The sequence below is a fragment of the Betta splendens genome, chromosome 1 (assembly GCF_900634795.4).
Source record: "Betta splendens chromosome 1, fBetSpl5.4, whole genome shotgun sequence".
NCBI classification, from domain to species: Eukaryota; Metazoa; Chordata; class Actinopteri; order Anabantiformes; family Osphronemidae; genus Betta; species Betta splendens.
In genome coordinates, this window is record NC_040881.3 from 2,617,471 (window position 1) to 2,635,047 (window position 17,577).

Consider the following 17,577-nt stretch of genomic DNA (forward strand, 5'->3'; position numbering starts at 1 on the left):
TCCATGTGAGGAACTGGTCCTGAATGTTGCTTTAAGTGTAACCGCGTCAAAGCCAAAGTAGATAAATGCTGTGTGGAGTTGCAGCCTCCTCTAATTATCATTTCCACAAGTATTAAGGAGCATGAATGTGAAGGTTCTGATTGGTTGCTAAACCCTGAGCTTTGCAGATGCAGTGATCACTTAGCGTTTATGGCTGCGTCTTTGTTTACAGTCACACTTCATGCTTTTTGGGGATCAGTGCACTGAATAACAAATAGACCAGCAGTTCCTCTGGCAACAGCGTGAAACACCTAGGGAGCAATTTTACAGCCGATTATCACAAGAGCGACATGATTGAGTGTGCGCGTTGCCTTGCAGGGTGAGATTGGGGCGTTCAATCACGGGATGTGACACAGCATGAAAGCAGCAACACGGCGCCAGCGCCGCGTTTTGTTATGCTTATCAACAGGTTAATGGAGTCGTTCTTACAGGCAGTGGGGCGTAGAACCGAGAGGCGGCATCTGTCAAACACAGACCTTTGCCACCTGATGTTTACTATCTTGGATTTACATTTTAAATGCAAACTCCTACAATATAAATGCACTTTTCTCTGGTGCTTTATCTATGTATCAGTTCTACATAATGTAGGTGAGCAAAAGCATCCAGTGTTTTATTATATATATTGATTTAGTACATTTTCTGGGACCTTCCCAGTTTCCTGCAGCTCCTCCTCAATGGAACCTACAACTACGTGCGTCATAAGATCATGTACGTGTTCCTGGACCACTTCCCAGAGGGCGGGCGTCAGGACGGCTGGATCGCCGACGACTACTTGCGCACCTTCCTGACGCACAACGGCATGTCCAGGGTGCGCGGCGCCAGGTCGGACGACGTCTTCGTCATCAACGACGCCGATGAAATCCCGGCCCGCGAGGGGCTTCTGTTCCTCAAGCTGTTTGACGGCTGGACGGAGCCCTTTGCTATACACATGCGGAAGGTACCGTAGCACTGGTCGCTCGCGTGCTTGGAAACGCCCACATGTTCATTCACCATTTCATGCTGTTTAACCCTTTCCTCTCCCTCCTCCCCCTTCAGTCACTGTACGGCTTCTTCTGGAAGCAGCTCGGGTCCCTGGAGGTGATTTCAGGCTGCACGGTGGGGATGCTCCAATCCGTCTACGACGGCGACGGCATCAAGCTGCGGCGGCGTGAATACTACACCATGCCCGGCTTCCGCAAGTACGAGAACGACACGGGCCACATCCTGGTGCAGTGGTCGGTGGGAAGCCCCGTCCACTTCGCCGGCTGGCACTGCTCCTGGTGCTTCAAGCCGGAGGGGATCCACTTTAAGCTGGTGTCGGCGCAGAACGGAGACTTTCCCCGCTGGGGCGACTACAGGGAGAAGCGCGACCTCTCGTACATTCGCAAACTGATCCAGTCGGGGGGCTGGTTCGACGGCTCCTTTCAGGAGTATCCGCCCGTAGACCCCAAAGAGCACATGTACGCCCCCAGGTACATGCTGGAGCACTACGACAGGTTTCGCTACCTCCTGGAGAACCCTTACAACATCACGTCCTAAACCCGTCAAAGGGGGTAGTGCTGAGTAACTACGTCTCTCATTGGAGTGATACAAAACTCTCTCCTCAAGGCAGCACTAATGTTCCAGGGATTTAAATTGTCTTTAAAAAGAAATCCTTATTGAGGTCATAAAAGGGAAGACTACAGACCGTCCTACGAGGATTTGTGGACATGGCGTTGCAACCACTGGATTAAAAACACCACCCTTTCTCATCCCTCCCTTTTTGAGGGGGGCCGAGCTGTTCTTCATTTCCTCCCTCCTGTCTGCGACGCCACCCGACGCACCTGCTGTCTGAGAACCCAGCCGTTTCAGCACAGAAGCCAGGAATCTGCGGGCGTGAAACGTGTGGAGAGCAGAAACTGGGAAGTGGACTCCATTGTTCGTTCACTTTGTGTTTACTAAAGTTTACAGACCGTCCGGCTTCACTCTCTCCCTCCTGATGTCTTCCTGTTGAATTGGGAACCTCCTTCCAGAAGCACGCACGTGTGTTGGGTTTCAGTACTCGGGTTATGATTTCTGTTCAAAGCCCACCGTTCATGCCACCAAATGAACCGGATTAACTTATTGCAGGTGCTTCACCTCATGCATCCAGTCACATGTATCACATGCACCTTAGTTCGTTCTGCGTGCTGTATTTGTAAAATGTGCGTGGGGTTCGTCTTTGTATCATTTTGTGAGGTTTTGGCTTGTTGTACGTGAGGCTCGGTTCCCCTGAGCCGGAGCCGGAGCGAGTGAGCACCTCCCACCTCTGAGGGTCCGAGGCTCCGAGGGTCCGAGGGTCCGAGGGTCCGAGGGTCCGAGGCCCCGAGGCTCCGAGGCGCCGAGGGTCAGAGGCTCAGAGGCTCCGAGGGTCCGAGGCTCCGAGGGTCCGAGGCTCCGAGGGTCCGGCTCACTCGCTGCCGCTCGGCCCGTGCGACAAGCGAAGATCACTTGTCAGTTCCGTCTCTGTCTGCAGCTGGGGGACTAGAGGACTTTGTTTCCTTGGAAACTAGTGACTGAGTTGATGTTATTAGGATGAGTGGGTGGGTTCACATGAGGCAGGCAGCTGCAGCGTTCAGATGAGGTCAGCGCTGACTGCAGTGTAGGTCTCCTCTGTTAAATATTCTTCTGCTCCTCAGCTGTCAGTCGCCCACACTGAGAACCACTCGGAGCCCTTTCCGTCTTCCTCCTCCTCTTTTTATGCCACCAAGCGTCTTTTTGTTGTCTTTATGCTTTGTGTTTCCTTGTATTCCTCATGCAGCAGACATATGTTTCCCTCTCTTCAAGTTATTTTCCAGAAATGCCTCCTAACTTTTCACACCGACGCTCGTGCATTGAGTCTTCACTCTGTTTTGAACGTGTGTCTGCTTCCTCCTAATCCTCTCAGCCTCATTACTCTCTTCCCCGTTTCCACGAGGACAGACGGGGCGTTACCATGGCGATACCTTCCCCCTGCCCACAGATCCTTATCATCCCGTGCTTATTGCTTTCTCCCTGTGGTAGCCGGCTTTTGATGTGGCCAGACGCCTGAATAACCCAGACGAGCTGGCGATGGCGCCGTCGCTCTGAGGCCGCGGGTGCGTCGGGCCGCGTCAAGGCCAGAAGAATCACAGCGCCACGACGTCAGCGTCTTTCACAGCAGAAGACAACGACGCAGATCAAAGGCACTGAATGCACTGAGCTTTCTTTTAATTGCATCCACCATCTGTAGACGTAGGCGCTTTAAGGTCATCAGCTCCTCAAGAAAACCTGAGAGAATCCTTTCCAAACCTGAGCGCACGGCTGCACAGGACTGAAAATGAGTTCAGGCTCAAGGCGAAGTTTAATGTTTGCAGAATGTTAGAAATGCTCTTTTGTCTGAGGGTTGAATCAGCAGTGACACACAGATTTTGTGTAACTGGACTGAATGCTCCTGGTTCCATCAGCGCAGCTCGGCGCCACTGTGAGCGTGTAGTGGGAGCAGTCGATGGGCCGACGGGGCCCTGACAGATGTGTGGGTTCACGCGGCTGCCGCCTCAGAGGCAGCAGCTCCGCGGCAGCAGCTGTTGAGGATTTGGTGTCGGTGTCGGGAGCCAAACTCCCGTCCAAACCCAGAGGGCTGCGGAGAAACGAGCTTTAAATAGGATTTGACGTGAGGCGGCCGAGCAGATGACAATGCTGGATTAGTCCTTTTGTCATTTCTGCCTTTGGAAAAACAAACTGATGGATAATGAGTTAACACAGTTCCTCAGCAAAGCGCCATCTAAGAAGCCCGACTGCAGGGTGCTGGTTCAGTCCGTGTGGGATTGTGTGTGTTTGTGCCAGGAGGAGTCAAACCCGGGTTCACGTGCAGCTCTCAGGCTGGAGGCAGCGCTGCATCGCTGGCATATCAGACCTGTGCACCTCCACCCCAGCTGTGTGTCAGTGACTCACGCCAGATAATGGGGAGCGCGGGCCACGGTTACCTCACTCAGCCTGTTGCCCCGTTATTGCTATGGCAACCGTCCTCCTGATGAATTCTTGAGATCCCCAAGAGCCTGAAGTCATTAAAGAGCAGAGCAGCAGATATGAAACGATGTGGCCAAATGAAGCAGGGCTTGGAGTGGACGGGAGCTCCTCAGCTGATCTTAGTCTACAGCCAGTAGAACTTAAACAAGGCCATAAACCGTCCAACCTGACGATGACACACTTTTTTATTGCATTTTATCCACCTTGTCTTTTACCACAGTGACCGACCCTTTACCAAAGACTGAATCATCTGGCTGTGAAACACTAAAACATAAATGAGACGGAGCGGAGCTTTTAAATTGTGTTGCTAGGAAACGACTTTTACCTCCTCTCAGTTATGAAAATTACACCATTCATCCATTTAGCTTGTGTATTGTAAGATTATTACAGAGGTCACTGATGAACCTATCATTAGGAAAGGTTTCTAATATGTGACGGCCTCCAGCGATGCGTCCGTGCTAACCAGCCACCAACACATTAGTAGTGTTTCCTGCACACATGCCCCCCCCCCCTCCCCATCCTGTGTTCGAGTGGCCACAGGGCTCACTCCTTCCTGGCTGCGGCCTCCTGGCGGCTCGGTGATCTGTTCCAAGAAACGCTAGCAGCCGGAAGTCGGGAGCGGTGGGTGAGGGGGGCGATCGAGTGAAGTGGGTGCTTTATTACACGTCTTTTGTTCTGGCAGCTCACGTGGGTCTGAACCCTACAGAACATCCAAATGCATGACTCTGCTTCCTTCATGGTTCTGACTCGTCCGGTTACGTGTTCTCAGGTTTCCACATAAATAACAGCCGTCTTTGATGGGAAGCTGGATTCTGCTGAGCGTCTCCACTGGGCTGAGCTCTCTGCCAGACCACAGCAACAGGAAGTGGCTGTTGTCATCGTCGGGCTGTAAACATGTTGTTGTTGTGATCGTCTTGTAAGTGACAGAAGTCATTTTGAGGGAAGGCGACAGCTACGGAGGTGCGCTCTGTTTCTGACCACAGCCATGGCCCCGGGTGCGAATCTCTAACCCTCTCACATCCTCAGCTTCTAGGACGGTTGGTTCACTCCAATTACAACACAGATACTCTGGGACGCCTTTCAAAGCTTTTGTTTTGCTCTTTGGGGAAACGGCCTGTGTCTGGGAATTCAGCCTCAGGGATGTGACTGCACACGGACGCAGCAGACGCGCTGCTACGACGCCCCGTCCTCACGGCGTGAGCCGCGTGCGGTTCTGTTCAAGGACAGGCTGTTGCTTGAGGTCGACTGTGGGACGAGTGGGTCCAGGCGTCCGTATGCTGCGACCGCGCTTCAAAAAGAGGGTCAGACAGATGGAGGCGGTGACGCCGGCGGGCTGCAGATCAGATGACATCACACGGTGACATCACGCTGCTGATCGAGTCTGAGAGAAAGACCTGCGCTGCTCCATCAAAGGCTAATGCTTTTATTACTAATGTACCACAGTCAAACATGCGTCCACTTACTGAAGCCCGTACTTACAAAATGCTCTGAGACGATAAGTCCAGTAAAACACTGAGCCCCACGAGTGACAGGAAGTCAGCAGGCTGGTCTGGGATCAGATGGGAACATAAAGCGTGGACGTCCACAGGCTCCAGGCCGAGTGTGAAGTCGCTGCTCGCTGACCTGAGGCTGAGGCTGAGGGGGGGGTCTCCAGAGGGGCTTGAGTTCCCTGCAATCAGAAACAGACGGAGACGGAAAAGAGGGAGCGGCTGATTCTTTGTTTTCTTTCGTTTGGTTTTGTTTTGCACTTATGGTTTTTACGTGAAGTCAATCAGTTGTTTTTCTTGTTTTGGGTGGAAGTCTGAGCAGCAGCGAGAGGACGGCCCGCGTTTAGCCTTGTTTTTGTCCAATGTCGCCCACTTGGCAGCTTAATATTTAATGTCTTTTTAATGCAGTGTGTGTGCGTTTGTGCGTGCGTGTGTGCGTGTGTTTGTGCGTGCGTGCATTTGTGCGTGCGTGCATTTGTGCGTGCGTGCATTTGTGCGTGCGTGCGTGCATTTGTGCGTGCGTGCGTGCGTGCATTTGTGCGTGCGTGCGTGCATTTGTGCGTGCGTGCATTTGTGCGTGCGTGCATTTGTGCGTTCGATTCAAACTTTCTACGTTGCGTCGGCGCGTTCCGCTTCAGAAGCCGATTCTGTGAGGACTCTCCCTGAAGCTCCGCCCGTCTGACGGTTGGGACCTGTGGGAGTGGGCGCCTCACCACTACGTCCTCTAAGTCCTGTCTCAGCCTACTGCCAGGACACACGTCCGCCTCACAGCTCTGACCTCCTTTGTGCTGTACGGACTCGGTGGCAGCGTCTGCTTCGCTGTCTGTGGCCGTTTCCTCCTGCTCTTCACAGCATTGACCGTCTTTATTTATTATTTGCCTTTTGCCGGGTCCGAGGACACAGTGCGGCCTCTGTTCCTCGCCCCGTGCTGTGTTGCTCTCACAGTCACACTACTGTAGCCGCTCTGTTATGTGATCTCGCTGAAGGCCTGCCATTGTGTGGGTGAAAGCTGTCACTGGGGTTTGGGCTGGAACCCCGACCCAGAGGAACCCAGGCAGCAGGAGCCGCTGCTGCCCTCCAGCTTTGTTGCATGATTCGCTTCTGACACGACAGCGTTGTGGTTCAGGCTTTTGGTTTTCAGCCCTGCTTTGTTTTAGACAAAGATGTGAAACGTTAAAAATAGACGAATAGGAAAAGCTCTTCATTCGAGTCGCGTGCTGAAACGCTTCTGCCTGTGCGAGGATGACCTGCACCTTAAAGAGGGACGGTTTTCACTTCTACATCAATAAACATGCGCCGGAGGAAGAGACCGAACTGTTAGCTGGTCGCACAGTGTGTGTCCTAAACAGGGTTGTGTTTGTTTATGTTTACTAACGGCAGGTTTTTATTTTTTTATTGTTACAGTCACTGGTGTTTGTTGAGACAGAACCCTGAGTCGAAGCCAAAGCTGCACTGACACCGGTCGAAACAGGTCAAACATGGATTTAGTAGCGTTATAGCAACAAAGCACCACTGAATGTGCAGCCTTGTTTGCAGCAGCGGCGCCACCTGCACTGAGTGGCCACTAGGAGGCGTCGTGCTTGTCCTCGCGCGTCTTCAGTGCATCCAAACTCAAAACAAGGTAAAACGACTCGGACGGAGCTTGTTGCTCCCAGTGCAGCTTTGGCGGCTGACGGGCACTGATCGGTCGGCGCTGCCACCCGGCCTCACGTCCCCAGGGCACGGAGCTGTCTGCAGCCAATTAACCAGTTGGGCCGGTTGCCAGATCTGTATCCATCTAATTCCCTCCACCCACAACCCCACTGGGTTGCCAGATTTAGCACTACACTCTTTATGCACATTGTTGTGTTTTTAAAAGAAAATATAATGAGCTTTACAGAAAGGGGAACAATGGAAATAGGAGCTCATTGGGCTGGTGTTTATTTACTGAACAAAACCCTGGTGACTGAGGGCGAGTTGTAGCACTACACACTTTTTGTTTGTTTGTAAAATAAGAATGAGAAGTGAGAAACGCAGGCTGTGTCCCTCACATCTATGTTTGTCAGCAGATATGCAAGCAATGACCTTTTATTTTTGACACAGCGCCTTCGCGTGAGCCCATAAACAGGCCCTTCCCCCGTCCCCACGCACTGATAATGATTGTATATGGATCCATAGTTTTATTTTTTATATCATTGTTGAGGTTTCAGTTTATTTTCGGTTGGGTTTTTTTTTGTTGATCATGTTTAAATATGTTTTTATGGGTGTCTAATCAAGTGCAGGAGATTGTGTTTTCTTTGTGTTTTGTGTGTGTGTGTGTGTGTGTGTGTGTGTGTGGAGATAGAGATTGGGCGTGTTGATCAGCTCCCAATGCCTCTCGTGTTCTTCATGGTGCCAGTGTGTCCACGTGTTCCACTTGCCTCTTGTCTCCACATCCTTTCATCCAAATGAGAGTGAGGACGAGAGAACGGGACGTGAAGGAGGAAATTTTTCCCCCAGAGGGAAAATAAAACAGGAAAATATAACCAGGAAAGGTATAAAAGTCAAGGGTATTTTTCTCCTCTGCGGGGGGCACAAGGAGACTGTAAATTTCTAAGTTAATTGAAAATGATGACTCAAACAATCTCATTTGTTCTCTATATGAATGGCTGTATGTTAACCATGAACAAAAGTAATGAGTTCTATGACAAAGACATATAATAAATTAATTTTAAAATTTCAATGTGTCGAGTGGCATTTGAAGTGTGTGTGTGTGCGTGCGTGCACGTGTGTGCTTGTGTGTTTTTGCGCGTGTATGTGCGTGTGGGATTGCGAGCATTTGCATCATCCGCCGTTGGCGTCACTAGAGGGCAGCACTGCTGCATTCATCATTAGCTCATTAGGACGCAGCCTCCGGCTCTGGAGCTCTTTAAGCTTATGAAAGAGGAGGCTCCAGCTACAGTGAAGCTCTAACTCCGATAGAAAGTCCACATTTGTCATGTCGCCGCCGCGCTGAGCAGTTCTTCATCTCTGGCAGAGTTACGCCTCTCTTACTTACGGGCTCCAGGGAGTTTCAGCTAAACACACTCATCTGTAAAGATACAGAACTCGCTGCACTTAAAGCACTTACGTGATATTTGAAGACTCTGCTGTGCTTTTCTGGCGTAAACTAGAAAATCCAGCACTCACAGCTGTCCTTTTAAAATCTTACACACAAGAAGCATGAAACTTATCTTAGCCTCAAAAGAACATACTTAGTGTGAAGATTGGTACAAAGTTGACGCTTCAGTGGCTCACTAACAATAATGCGACGCTTCGCAATCTTCTGCTGTCGGTTTATTTTGATCTCTTTAGAGGAGTTGGTTACAGCTTAATGTTTAGAATAGTAGTTAGGATCATTTTTCTCACTGTTCTTGTTCTTCATGACCCAGTTGCTTGAAGTCAACAGGACCTGACGAGAGGACTGTGGAAGAGCCTTCAGGGACCAAACTATAACAACCAGAAGGTGGATTCACCTGAAGCAGACGCCACGAAGCCACGGTCTCCGGTGAAAAGTCCACTCTGTGTCACAGCCCCCAAATATGTGCCACCGCTTCAGGACTCTCTGTCTAAACACCCAGTTACTGTCCAGTTTCAGATCCAGATGAACCACGGAGGACCAGTGGAACCGCTCCCACCCGGCCGCACCCACTGGAATGCACCGTGTTGTTCCAGGGAGACAAGGAGCCACGAGGCAAAGCTAAATAGAATGCACCATTCAGTGGAGGTAATAGAATGTATGAGATGTAGCCTATAATACGTCCATGTATCGCTGTGTTTATTTCAGAGTGGTTTTATATTTGCATAAATTGACTAAACTAAGCAAAACGGGAAAGACATTCAACAAAAGCCTTGAAACATTCACTTGGAGTCTTTATGGAGCGTTTACAGCCTGTTTTTATCGCTTCAATGCATCCCCAGCAGTGGCGCTGTGGTTGGTGCATGCGCTCCTGTCAATCAGGTCACAGGTTCAAGTCAGGTTGAGTCAGGAACAGTATCCAGTGTGAAAACATGCCCAAATCAATCATGTGAATCTGTGCGACCCCTGATGATTAAGCTTCATGCCTTCATGTGACCGTGGATGTTACTGACCTTTGCAGACGTTCCCTCATCGGATCAGAGCTCTGTGATTGGGCCTCCGTTCGTCCACGCCCCTGGGGTCCTGGGATCCTGGGGTCCCTGTCTCTACACGCAGCCTCTTGCGTTCTGTCGAAGTCATGCTCCAGTATTTTCGCTGGCGTCTCCTGAATCGAAAGGCTCCACCAGAACTGAAACAAGCTGCTGACACACGCCCTCACGGGTCCGAGGCTTCAGCCCGTTTGCAGCACTCAGCAGAATTCCTGTGTGTGCTGGGATCTTTCAGGGCTTGACATCCAGCAGGTTCCTTTAAAAGGGAGCTGGAATAAGAGCATATAGAATGAGACTTAGTCGGCACATCCCAAATACTGTATCTAAATTAAGGTTTGGGGACCCTTTGACCTTTGACCTTGTTTTCACTAGACAGTGCTGCATTCCTGGTCTAATGACAAGTTAGGATTATTCAATAAAGTTGATCTCTTCAGCCGGTAATTGATCTGTGTTTTCCCTAATTATCGCAGACTTACAGCGCCGTCCTCAGCAGCTAATGATCATTCATTAAAAAGGCTTTTCTCCTCGATGACTCTTAACGAAGCAATGCAGTCCAACAGACAGGACGTTAAATTAAAAATGAATTATGAAGGAGGAAACGGCTCGAAGGCTGCTGCAGAAAACAATGGGATGTTCCCGGCAGAGAGGATGATGGACTGTCTGCTGGATGAGAAGAGATGTGACGCGTAACAGTCCCGTTACACTGTGCATCGCATCTGTCACTTCCATCTGAAAGGACAGAGATGCCTCGAGTGCAAGAAGCTGCAGGCGTCTCCCCCATAGGTCTGTGCTGCAGGCCGTCAAGGTCACTCATGAAGGTCAAGGTTGTTGACTGGTGCAGTGGTTGGTGTGTTGGCATCGGTGCTAATCACTCACATGCACCTTCTGCAGAGCACGGCAGCAGAGTTCACGCGAGGCCTCAGGCCGAATGCATGCTGTCGCTCCTGTGGCACGCTGTCCTTTGCAATAAACACAGCCGTTTTATGTGAGTCTGTTCCCAGACGCTTCGGCAGCTTCTGGGATCAGACGTCTGCAGCTCAGAGTGACTGGTTCAGTGGACGCTCTGCTCTTCAGACTGTTCAGCTCTGCTTGTGTCGTGACTCTGGCCTCTTTAGCTGCAGTCCAGCCTGCGGTTGAGCCACGAAAGCAAAGACGGAAATTCTTCAGAACCCACATGAGAATGTGCAGAAACGTTCACCAGCGCCAGAGGAGCAATAACAAACCTTTGATCCACTGAGTTTCAGTCTGAGGTCGACATGAGGCCAGATTTATTGTCAAACTGACCTAAAGTTCTCGTTTGCTCTTTGATGAGGTTCTGGATCCACAGACGATGAAGCTCATTAACCTCCTCAGGAGCGTCCTTCACCTTCTGAGCCCTGATGACTGAACAGGAAGTGGCTGTTCTGCCTTTTGACAGTTAAGTATAAGGTCTTATTTAAGGTTATTTTGTATTGACTGCACAAAGTTTTGGTCTGTGCTGCAACTTAGTTCATTACAGATCATCACTGTTTCAGCGCTTACAGTGAAATGAGAGATGCGTTCTCACTCCCATTGGTCTGAATGTGCTAATGTCCTGGCACCACTTCACCACTTTTTTCATAAACAGGGGTGATGACAACGTGCAACTAGATGCTTCCATTGTCTAAGATCATTGTCTAAGAACTGTACACGATGAATAAACAAGTTTTATGACGTCATCATAAAACTCCAAACTCAAGAATCCCCTTCTGTGGGCGCTGTTCACAGAACATGGAGGCTGCTGTGTACCGGCGCCCGCTTTGAATGCTCCGCGTATTAGCCGTCAGTTCCTCAGCGTTACGGAGCCGGCAGGTGCAGCACTGACTGATGGGTAAATGCTCCACCTCCACCTGGTTTCCCACCGTGGACACAGACGTTAGAACGGCCCAGAACTCCAGCCTTCAGAAGCAACCGAGCTGCACTTACCTGATTCTTTATTTACCGCGCGTCTCCATTCACGCGTTTCCTCCTCTCCACCTGCTCACGTCGTCCCTCTCCTCCGCTGACAGGGGAGAGTGGTCAGAGGTCATATGCTTGTAATTAGCAGAGCCTCGCACTCGAGGCTTCCTGTTTTTAATGTGGGAGAACCAGGCGTCAGCCCTGAAAACAGCTGTTAGCCTGGAGCTCAGCCTTCAAACTCCCCCAGCTCACAAAAACCGCCTCCAACTCATCTTCACAGTAAAACATTTATCATCTGTCACAGACACAACCTTAAATTCTCCTTGTGCTAATCAGTTGTGTAACAGCAGATGGAGGGAAAAGCACAAGAATGTTATTAGTCATTAGAACAGATCAGATCGCACACTCTGTTCTTTCCTCTCCCACCGTGTCCAACACTTCCTCATCATCTTTTTTTCAGGCCTAGTCTTTCTTCTTCATCCATAAACCTCTGACTTTCATTCATTGAGACATTTGCACCAGTTGACTTTAAGAACCACATCTGTCAAAACATCTGATTTTGGGAATGTGTGTAGTTTCATATTAGCTTCTAGCGCCACGGTTTGGTCTAAAAGCTCCATTAGTTCATCATAGGTGTTAATGACGGATCTGCCCTGTTTTTCCTGGATGTGTCTTTTTAAAATGAGTCGCTGTCATTCTTCTCATGTTGCAGCAGCTGTTTCCCATTTTTCAACCATCATCGTGGCAAAGAGAATAAATGTTGTCATCAGACGTCAACATAAACACGACAGAGAATGACAAAATGCTTCAGTGCAGATTCAGTGTGTGTGTGTTTGTTCACAGCGAGGATAATTAGAGGGGAACTCACGCCACTTGACTGCAGTTTAATAGGACGTGAAGGAGCGTCAGCTGGCAGCCTGGTGAAGCTGAGTTCATGGGTTTCTCAGGTAAACACGCCGTGCTGTTGTTTTAATGGCGCTCGTCCTGGCTTCGCGCTCCGCATTGGGCTGAACCTGGGCTGTTCGCTGGGTTCCACGGCTGAAGCACCTCCAGCTCTGCCTGCTTTCTGCTGAGGCAGAGATACGGGTCAGCGCACGGGGCCGGTGTTGGGTCGTGTTGGCGCGTTGGCCAGTAAATCCCTTCTAACGCTGATTTTCCACATGAACGGGAAACGTGATTTGTTGTGAAGACTTTAATTTCTCAAGTGTCACCGTGTTCCTCAGTAAAACAGAGAGAGGCACTCGGTTTCTTACAGATATAAACAAATATGAAGGCGTCATTCAGCTATTTACACGAACTGCTCTGCAGTTTGAAGCTTCCGTAAAAATACACAATGAATCATTCTAATCAAATACATTCCTGTATTTATTATTAGCACCTTATTATTTCTTCGTTTTTTTTTTATTATTATTATTAGAATACTGGGATATGTTTGAGGTGTGATAGTTTCCATTGGACTCTGTCTCTGCAGATCGTCAAAGCTGGTGAAAACAGCAACTTGCCACAGTTTCCTTTTTGAAAGAAGACCGGGAGCTTTTCAAATGTCAGATTTTTGCTTTTAGCACCAGAAAATTTAAAATGCACCATTTGAAAAGTGCTAGAGTCAGTCAAGGAGCACAGTGGTTTCCTTTTCTAAACCCAACTCCTGCAGGAGCATTCTCTCATCAAACATCTGGGCTCTGGAGGTCTCCGCTGGTGCAAAACACTGGACGCAGCATAAAACAAAGGTTCAGCGAGGATAACGATTCCCTGAAGCTGGATTAAATCAGAATGAGTCCAAACAGCCTCGAATCTGATTCAGAAAGCAACCACTGAGGCATGAAGTCACGAAAGCCAGAGAAAAGAAACATTTAGAGGAACGGCGCTGAAAAATGAGCCTGAACGGAACCTGGTGAGCGAACCTCAGGACGAGTGGAAAAGCTGTAGTTTGGGGTGAAGTGACGTGTTGCTGTTGAAGCCTCTCAGTCTCGGCTACGCGTCGACGTGGACTCCTGATAAGAGATGTGCTTTTACAAAGTCCCTGAAAGGAAAACCCAAGAGGAAGCAGCGGAGCTCAGAAGCAGCAAAGAGGTTGGCTTTGGACCAAGGCGTGGTTTGAGCGCAAAGGGAGGATCTGAGCGCTGCGCTGCGCTCCCCTTGTTTTTGCCCCTTTAGATTCTAATGTGTCCCCGTTGAAGCACGCCCAGTGTGTTCCTCACTGGATGCTGGGGGCCACCAGGTACCCGCTGAAGGTGATGTAGACGTCCACGTCGTCGCTGTAGATGGCGTTCTCGCGCTCGCGCTTGTACAGACGCACCCACACCTCGTCGTTGAGCGCCAGCTGCAGCATCACGCTCTGGCTCTGCATGATGGAGCGCTCGCTGGGCTGCGCGTACAGGATCACCTGCTCCGTGTCGTTGTGCATCAGGTGCAGGTAGGTCTCCTTGAAGTTCCAGGTGTGGATGTTGACGTTGAAGAAGTAGACGCCCGGCACGTAGCAGTAGAACTTGCCCTTGAACATGTTGAAGTGCTCGTAGAGGTTGACGAACACCGTGTCGAACACCAGCGCCTGGTAGTAGTCCACGCTGTGCAGGGACTTGCGCCGCCCCACCGAGAAGGACGACTGCGGGATCTTGCAGGCGTCTCCGGGGGAACCCGCCTGGCCCTTGCTCCCCTTGGGGCCCATGGGGCCCCGATAGCCAGGAGGCCCCTCTAGACCCGGCTTGCCGGGTGTCCCCTTGTCCCCTTTGTCTCCTTTGTCACCTGGGGGTAGAAGAAGACACACAGGTTGGAGGCAGAAACACCGAGATGACTTTGAAAACAAACGAAGCTCAATCTGAACCTCCCCTGTTTTTGCTGTTGTTCCACGGCTTTAATTGCTTATTGTTGTGTTCTCGTTTCTCCTCACTTTGCTGGAGGTTTCCTCTGTGAAAGGGTTCTTTTCTCCCCAGTGTCTCCCGGTGCTGCTCAGTTATTGGCTTTTCCATATAATTATATGTTCAACCGTAACTTTAAGCGTCTGTTTGTGAAGTGCTGTCAGATGATTTGTGCTGTGCAAACACAGTCCTATTCTGACATGAACACCAGGCCATTTAGCTTTCTTGTTTTCCATACTGGGTCCAAATTGAAAGCAGCAGACATGGAATCCCACTCATAAATCTAAAGGAATGTTTGCTAAACCCATGCTTATCTGAATTTAGAGCTCTTCTTGTCCAGAGGAAATGTGTTGGAATATTCTAAAAATGTGGACTGTGGTCAGAAGCCACAATTTCATCTGGATGAAAATTAATATTTGACCTTTATTGACCTCTGCTGAAGACTAGTGGGAACTGCAATTAAAGTGCTGTGATTGCTCTCTGGCTGCTTGTGGGGAGGACCTTGTGATGCCAGAACCTGTTCTGATAAAGGATCTGTGGTTTAAAGAGCTGCAGACACAAGATTTAAAGTTGTTTTCACGTCCTGTGGTTTTAACAGGAAAATGGAAGAAAAGGCAGCTGGAGACGAGCGAGAGAGAGGCCTGAGCAGCGTTCGGAGCTTTTACTGCTTGTTTATATCCTGCTGCAGTGTATTCGCCTCTGCTGCCACCACAGACCCACTGTTAAGGTCAGATGACAACAAGCTACGAACAGGCGCATGCTGGTGTCACTGCTACGACTGACCATTGTTCCCAGTACAAAAAATCCCCCTCAACCAAGATGTTGTGTTCAGAGTCCACACTGAGGTCCAGCAGCACCTGACGCCTGGGTAGTGACTGAGTCTGTACCCTGACATGCAGCATGTCCTGCATCTGACCCCTTCTGCAGCAGCAACGATGGCTTCAGCAACAGTTAAAGGGTCTGAAGCTGCGTGACATGTGCAAACTAACAGAAAGAGCTTTTATACGTCAGTGGAGAAAGAGACGTGATGATGAGACACTGAATCCAGAGTCTGTGTGTGTGTGTGTGTGTGTGTGTGTGTGTGTGTGTGTGTGTGTGTGTGTGTGTGTGTGTGTGTGTGTGTGTGTGTGTGTGTGTGTGTGTGTTGAGACCTCCCTCTGTGCACAGCTGCAGTTCACTGTCACTACTGACCTGCTTCAGGGGGTGATCCTCTGTGTTTTTCTGATTTTCCCCACATAAAAAGTTTTTCCTTCATTTAAAACAACACATGAATCCAGGTCCGATCCTTTACATACACACATCTGTCTCTCCAAGACATTTAAATTGCACCCAGCTGTTTTGATAAAAACCTTCACGTGTTTAAACAGGACTTAAATTCCCCCACACTGTGTGGACGCATTGGGTTTGTGATGTTGAGCAGCTGCGTTGGCTCGAGGTTTGAAGGCAGGTCCACTGCAGTAAAAAGCACCGTGAACCTGTGTTTTCTACAGGATCTCACTTCCTCCAGACGTTGTGTGAACCTGAAACCCTTCGACGGCCGGATGGAGTGAGCTGCAGCTGATCAGCTGCTACCTTTGAGGATGGTCATGTTGATGACGGTCCGGACCTCCGGCACCAGGTACTGGGTCGCGGCCGCCGGCGGCTCCGACGGGTCGCAGCACCGCCGGCAGTGTCTGGGAGGAGGTCTGGAGGGAGACGGGACGCAGCTCACGAGGGGGAGGAGGACCAGCAGCCTCCAGCACGCCGCAAACATGGCTGCCGCAACCTGCGGGTGAAGAAGACGCGCTCATCACGGTGCGTTACGCTTTGGGCCAAACGCCACGCTGGGAAGAAGCATTTGTTTACTCGCTTCCACCAACAGGCCCCAGAGCAGAAGGTTTCTCATTCACGTTCCTGAATGTTTCAGTGGGAGGTTGGTCTCAGTGAGCAGCACCAGAATGCACTGTGTTCAGCTATCGTCACATTCATCGCTGACAAACATGAGCATTCATCATCTGCTGATGCTGAAGATCTGCTGTAAATGCAGGAAATGGCTCATTAAGAGAAGGAAGCAGGAAACTATGTGACCTTATGTGACTGAGGCAACTGATAGTGTCCAGTCAGTGAGAGGAGAACTCACACAAGAGTAAAATGTGCATATGCAGCAAATGCGTGAAGTGTTTTTCCCACAGACCCCCCCCCCTCCTCCACCAGAGCCGCGTGCACACTTGGCACCGTGACCGCGCTTGAACGGAACACACTGCTGGGTATTAACCGCAACATAACGCACGCAGCCGCACCATGGCTTCATCTAAGGAGCCACGTCTACACGCCAGAGCATCACTTTGGCACGCGACCGCGGTCCGGATAAAGCGAGCGTGCGCGCACGACAACAACACACGTCACCGCTGCGCGGCGGGCGCGTGCGCGGGGATGCCAGGACGAACTCGCAGTGGAAGCGCTGCTGAGTTGGCGTCTTCCGCAGTGCGTGTCCGTGCAGGCGCGCGGCGGCGCCGCCGGCGCTGCGCGGCTCGGATCCGCAGGATTTTTACGCACGGTCGTGAAACGCGTTGTCATAAAATCACATCGTGTCATAAACTCGAATTTCTTACCTGGTGAAGTTTTAGGAGGAAGAAGAACCCGCTGGAGTCAGCCCGAGAGGAAGACGGCTACTGAGGAGAAGCCTCTCTCTCTCTCTCTCTCTCTCTCTCTCTCCCCACGCAGTCGCTCCCTCCCTCTTTGTCTCCACTCATAACATAGGACGCACATTTACTCCCCCTTTTCCTCATGAAAGAACATCAAATGTCAGTCACTTCCCTTCCTCCCCCTCCTCCTTCAGCCCCCGCCTTCTGTTTATGTGATAACCCCCCCCCTCCAAACACGCACACACACACACACACACACACACACACACACACACACACACACACACACACACTGCTCGCCTCAGACAGCGCCTTCCAGGAGTTTTATAACAGTGAGCTAAAAGTGGCACCGAGGAACTGTCGCCACCCAAACAAGGATTTAGGTCAACTCGGTCTCTACAATAAATTTTCCACAGACTCTGAACAGCTCATGTAGCAGTTCATTCCCATTTAATTCCCTCCACGCGGCCAAGTCTTACAAGCCAAGAAACAAGAAACGCTTTTATCACCACCCACGAGCCGGGGCTCAGTCAGTGCTGTCACGTG

The 17,577-nt window shown here is 50.4% G+C and overlaps 2 protein-coding genes across 3 annotated transcripts in view; one reads left to right on the forward strand and one right to left on the reverse strand.

Annotated features, from left to right (window-relative positions):
• Nucleotides 1-8,211, forward strand: part of mgat3b (beta-1,4-mannosyl-glycoprotein 4-beta-N-acetylglucosaminyltransferase b) — a 37,526-nt gene extending 29,315 nt beyond the window's left edge. For both annotated transcript variants that reach the window (XM_029147390.2, XM_055511703.1), the window contains 2 exons: nt 694-976; nt 1,075-8,211. In XM_029147390.2, the coding sequence (XP_029003223.1) occupies nt 694-976; nt 1,075-1,557 (766 nt within the window). In that variant the 3' untranslated portion in view covers nt 1,558-8,211. The remainder of the gene's footprint in view (nt 1-693; nt 977-1,074) is intronic.
• Nucleotides 8,212-12,729: 4,518 nt separating this feature from the next.
• Nucleotides 12,730-16,160, reverse strand: c1qtnf6b (C1q and TNF related 6b). The gene is made up of 2 exons (XM_029155519.3): nt 15,980-16,160; nt 12,730-14,294 (listed from the first exon to the last, which is right to left on the reverse strand). The coding sequence occupies exons 1-2, from the start codon at nt 16,158-16,160 to the stop codon at nt 13,747-13,749; spliced, it is 729 nt and encodes a 242-aa protein (XP_029011352.1). The 3' UTR covers nt 12,730-13,746.
• Nucleotides 16,161-17,577: the final 1,417 nt, after the last annotated feature.